We start from the raw sequence: 5,474 nt of genomic DNA, 5'->3' as shown, positions 1-5,474 counted from the left end.
ATTTTACGAATTTGATATCTCTCCATAACTGTAATTTGATTCCAACCCAGAATTGAGATTGAACAAATAATGTATGAAGTTGAACCATAATTTAAAACATAGCTTTTATTGATTTTTTTTTTCTGTCATCAGCACATTCCAACTATAAGATTTTGTAAGTATTTTGTGGGCATGACGACGCAAATACATGTAAAAAAACAAGAATCAAGAATCAAACAAAACTGTTTCTTCTGACGTGATGCTACCATACACGAAACCTTCACACTTAAAAGTTGTTGGATTCCACCTAATTCTGAAAAAACAAGTGTTCTCTTCTTGTAAGAAGTCCTTCACTCAATGTCTGCAAGAGGTCCGTCACTCAATGCGCCTGGGTGTACACTGTCCACCACAAAAGCAGAGCTGTGTGCATGGGAGACTGGCTTTGGAGCATTGGCATCGTCTTGTGAAGCGTTTCTTGCTGGCACACTCAATGATTTCTCTGCACCCCTTTGATACTTCAGGGAGGGTACTCCATAACGGCACCCAGATTCCTTCGCTGTCCAGTTTCAATCCCCAGATGTGTCCGGCTTGGTAATCCGCTCGCTTGACATGTTGTAGCAGTGCTGCACATGACGGTGGGATGTTCTCCAGCTTCCGTTTACCGTAGGAGAACAGTTCACTTCAGTGAGTGAGTGAGTGAGTGAGTGAGTGAGTTGGGTTTAACACCGCTTTTAACATTATTCCAGTTAAATCACGGCGTGTCAGCTTAATGTGGGAGGAAAGCCCGAAGTGATGTAGGTCTCAGACGTTTACCACTTCGGTGAAACCCACGAGCACAGGTATGGTGCTGACAAACCTAGAAACATAATCGGGGCGAACCGGGATTCAAACCCACAATCATAGCTTTCTGGCGTGCCCAAGGGACGCATCTCTGAACAGCGAATCGCGGCGCCTTAGACGACTGGGCCACCTGTGCCCCCTCACTTCAGTGAGCTGTGATGTGCGAGAGTAGAGCAGGACCACATATCTCTCGAGTTCTTTCATGTCAACGTCTGTCACCTCATCTGGCGTATCTGACAACCGATGAAACACGTCGTTGATTTGATGATGTGACTTCCATACTTCCCAGGCTGTCTTCTTACTGATGGAGCAGAATGATGACACCGTGTCAGAGCCTGATAATGCATGCACGAATGGCAAGCCTCTGCAGTAATCATTGCCCATCTCGCTGGCAACAATATGAGCTCCAATGTAACGGAAATGGGCACCATGTCCGAAAGCTAACCAAAGTTCACAATCTTCAATGTCGATTGCAGTCACAATTGCAAGAACCAGTACGTCCGTGTCAGAGGCATATAACACTATCTTCTTCATGCCATGTTTGTACGCATGGAGACAATGGAGCATCATTCGGTAGTCTGACTCTTCGTGTGATCATGGCTGTAGGTCAGAAGCATCTAGTGGTGTGGATGAGGTTACACTCTGACCCTTGGTTGTGATCAGTATCTTCCCTGTTGCTGTTGCTTCAGATTCAATAACTGTGGCTAGAAACTTGAAGAGTTCTGTCGTGTTGCTGTCGACTCGCAAGAAGTGTGGAAGTCGTGTTTTCTCAGACACACGAAGAGCTTCTCCTGTTCCTCGGCCCTCTCTGGTGTGCGCTTTCAGACTGTCAGCTATGTAGGTATCCCATACAACATCTACCCGTGCAGCATGTACAAGCTGCCTCTTCAGATACGGGACAAAGACATACTCTGCATAGTCTTTGAACGTTTTCACATTTGTTGTGGCAGTCTTCGCATCCAACGTGTGCACGGGGGCAGCACCATCAAAGATCTTCACGTCCACAGTTGGTGTGGTCTGTGGACGTGGTGCTAGTGGTTCCAGATACTTTGGCAAGTCAGATTTTTCTCCGAGACGCATCATGTTGTTTTCAGCCAGAGACGGTGGCCAAGAGTGGTTTTCATGCTGGAAGAACACATCCATTTCACCATTTCGTGCTTGACAAGAGATGTACATTCGCGAAAATAGCTGCAGTTGCTCTTCATGTTGGACATTTTGGACTTTATCTTTCAGGAGACTTTCCGTTCTCCTGACTTGAACAACCGGAGGTTATTTTTTGGAATAGTGTCATTGAAAGCTTTCTCCATCTTCACAACTCGCAGTCCTACCTATTTCCTTGGCTTCTGAGAAGTTCTGGACGACTTGATCATACATGATGACCTTCGTGTCCAGTGTGAGGAGATCAGCGCTCGTTTCTGTGAAGGGATTACCCAATTCACGTAGCACATCTATCATGCTTTGGACATTTGTTGCAAATTTCTTTTGTGTGGTCAGAGTTTGCTCATGGTGTCGATCTGCTCACTTCAACCTCATGTATGATCCTGGCCATCTCGGGACCTGCAATCATCCACCGCCTGAGGGCTGCTTCATTTTCAGTGATGCCGATTATTCCACCATCCCCTTTCAACACAGCATTGAGCTGCTTGTGTACATGGTCAAGAGCCATCATGGAGAAGCGATGAGTTGTTTTCTGTGTCACAAAGTGTCCTTTTTTTTAACTCATTGCACACTGCTGGACATTCACGCTGTAACTGCATCAGATCTCACACGTGAACAGACAACCACCTCGTATAGTGGAAGTGATCCATGGCAAACATCCATGGCACAATCTTTCCTAGTGTGCCAATGTAGAGCTCAAATTTCCTTCACGCTGTGACTGCACGAAATGGAGGAAGAGAACCTCAGGTTTGAAGGTTTTGTTCCAGTACCGAAACTGCGGATGATGCGTCTCAATGTGTGTGCACCAGTTTTCGAATGGCATCACAGGCCTCGCGCCTGCCTCGGCTTCTACTTTGTATGAAATGTAGGCTTGGCTACGTAAACAAAACAGTGCAGCAGCTGTTACTTGATGAGTCCACTGAGAACGTGCCGTGAATGATCCCTTTCTAAGAGCATCAGCCCTACAATCGGTGGTAACGTTCGCAGTCGTCAGTACAACCAACCATCCACTGCCATCTAGCCAATCTCCTAGAACTTTCGGGAACCCCATCTCTATATGCAATCCACCCATCATCACAACATACTTGTCTTCGCCATAGGCAGTTGGCCAGGTCCACTGGATCTTCCTGACGATGGCATACAGTGGCTGATCAACAGTCAATATTGGGACTTGTCCAGGATGCACATGTTCGGTAGCTTTAGCGATTACATCCATGCCATGCTTTACCATCGCCAAAGAATGTGCATTATCACGGAATAATGGCATGAGCCTCGATATCGCCGGTGGTCTGGGCAGGAATCTTGTGAAGCTGCAAAATGTGCAGACCAAGAGATGTTATCGTCAGATTTCAATTCAGGTTTCTCCAACAGCTTCTCAACTGCCTGTGCCCATGCAGCTCATCTGAGTTGACTGGAGACGTATTTATCAGAAATCTATATCAAAAGTTTCAGCTGAATGCTGATCAGGATGCATGTTGTCAAATTCTACAAATTCAGCACATCATGCAATTAATGCTTATGCATGCATTCACCGGGTGTACTATGGATATGATTTTCCTGAAAAATAAATGAAAAGAGATTTATAAATTAAGTTTTAATTGGAGTTCACCCTTCAAAAAAGCATATTTGTCGTTTACACAAGTTGTTACCCGGATGGCGGCCATCTTGGGTCTTGTTCTTGATGCACTTTACAGTATTTTTTAACTATTTCATTGCATTCCTTGACCCCGAAAACCTATAATTTGCCACCAAGATAATTTTTCTATGTCAAATAGATCCAAAGTTACGGCCATATGTCGAAATTTGTAATACGGATGGCGGCCATCTTGGATTTCTCCATTTTGAGTGGGAACCATTGGTTTGCCAGCGTGGATCCCATTAAAATCGGATTCTGCATACTCTAAAACCCCTATGTACAAATTTTCACGCTTTCTTCCAGAAGTGAACATCTTGGCCTTATATTGTTACATATCTGCCGAGCTACTACCCATAGGATCGATACAGTGCAAAAGTTGATTTTTAGAAGTGGATTTTCTGAGAAAATATGAATTTTACATGTTTTGAACATAAAATGGTTTTTTTCCACTTCAACATTTGTGCGGACTATAACTTTAAGACCACGTCATGGATTCTGTTTCAATTTAGGGTACAGTTTCTATACCAGTAAGAGAGGTGCAGTGCAAAGCGTTATTTCGACAAGTGGATTTTCTGAGGAAATATTGCTTTTTCATGTTTTAAACTTAGAGATATGTTAGAGTGGAAGTCAGGGGTATTCGAGAGCCCTGCTCACTTTATGCCTTGTTATTATTAGTTTCAGTATATTGATCTCTTTCGAAACACGATTAACGTAACTATTATATTTTGTATAAATTGTCACCCCACTTTTAACAACTCAGGATACATTAACCCAGCACGTTCAGTGACCCTGGAAGAAACTGAAACTGATGTTGATTAACCTCTGACAGACGGATTGCAGTGCCCCTTGTTCCCTGTCCGTCTGTTTGATCAAGGTTACAACATCCAAGACCTCAGTAAAACTTTCAACAGGTTTTATGGTGGACATAGGGAGGCCATTTCAAATATGACTAAATTAAGTCCGACGCAATTCCCTATTTTGAATAGTGCCATAAGTTCCCGTGTTTTTTCAGGTGAACATTTGACTTGCCTTTGCATGTGTTTGTGACGGGTGACACCGTTGGGGCACGATATGCTCACCTTTTCGCGAACACCTGGTATCATCACTATTTGATAGTAATTCATTAACACATGCACATGATATAGCCAGAATCGTTCTGTCGACTCTGCTTTGTGCAGAGATTTCTTTTGGACATGGGAAGTTTTTTATCGCTTTATTTATCAGTCTGATTATTTACTCATTCCTAATTTTCAAAGACAAATTAGTTTGGGGAAAACGTCCCAACTGTTTTGAAATTTGAATCATGTGTCGTTGATATTAACCTTGAAACCACTTATGTTTTAAATGCATACTCGGAGGTCACATATCAATGATGGCGTGTCTTAAATTTATAGCTCGTCATTTTGTAACCTTCATTGTAGAGTATGGGGATGGAGAAAAAAAACGATTCTTAAAAATGTTTGTTTTTAGTTATGAAGGTACTCGAATTCCAAAACGTTGTGATTCGCTAACCCTGAAAAGTCAGACCCGAGGTTCGTAAAGCATCAAGGTTAATTCTGTGAACTGTAAATCTTGAAATGATTACCAGAGTGAAATTAATGCTAAACATGTGAGTGGTCTTTGCTCTCATTAATTAAACTTCGACTGTTGACGAGGGGGCCTCGCCTTGTATCCCTTCGGGTGAACGAATAGGTGACAACAACCTTGGTAAATAAATGTGACTTTTTTTTATAAAACATCACAAGACAGTTAAATTATTTTTTTCCAGTAATGCAAGGCATTGTTTTGTCCTTTACACTAAATGGAATCTGTTACGACGATTTATTATTCTCTTGCATTGGCATTTTATATAAAATTATAT

General features: G+C 42.7%; 1 protein-coding gene across 1 annotated transcript in view; it reads right to left on the bottom strand.

Annotated features, from left to right (window-relative positions):
* Positions 1 to 1,413: 1,413 nt before the first annotated feature.
* The window catches only part of LOC124151470, a 17,138-nt gene continuing 13,077 nt past the window's right edge, over positions 1,414 to 5,474 (bottom strand). The window contains exons 7-9 of the mRNA XM_046523956.2: positions 3,063 to 3,124; positions 2,342 to 2,509; positions 1,414 to 1,944 (exon numbers count right to left, since the gene is read on the bottom strand). Of these exons, the coding sequence (XP_046379912.2) occupies positions 1,414 to 1,944; positions 2,342 to 2,509; positions 3,063 to 3,124 (761 nt within the window). The remainder of the gene's footprint in view (positions 1,945 to 2,341; positions 2,510 to 3,062; positions 3,125 to 5,474) is intronic.

Source organism: Haliotis rufescens, unplaced genomic scaffold, assembly GCF_023055435.1.
Source record: "Haliotis rufescens isolate VD_foot unplaced genomic scaffold, xgHalRufe1.0.p SCAF_3, whole genome shotgun sequence".
Lineage (NCBI taxonomy): Eukaryota > Metazoa > Mollusca > Gastropoda > Lepetellida > Haliotidae > Haliotis > Haliotis rufescens.
The sequence above is the reverse complement of the archived record's forward strand: the minus strand, read 5'-3'. Positions and strand labels throughout refer to the sequence as shown.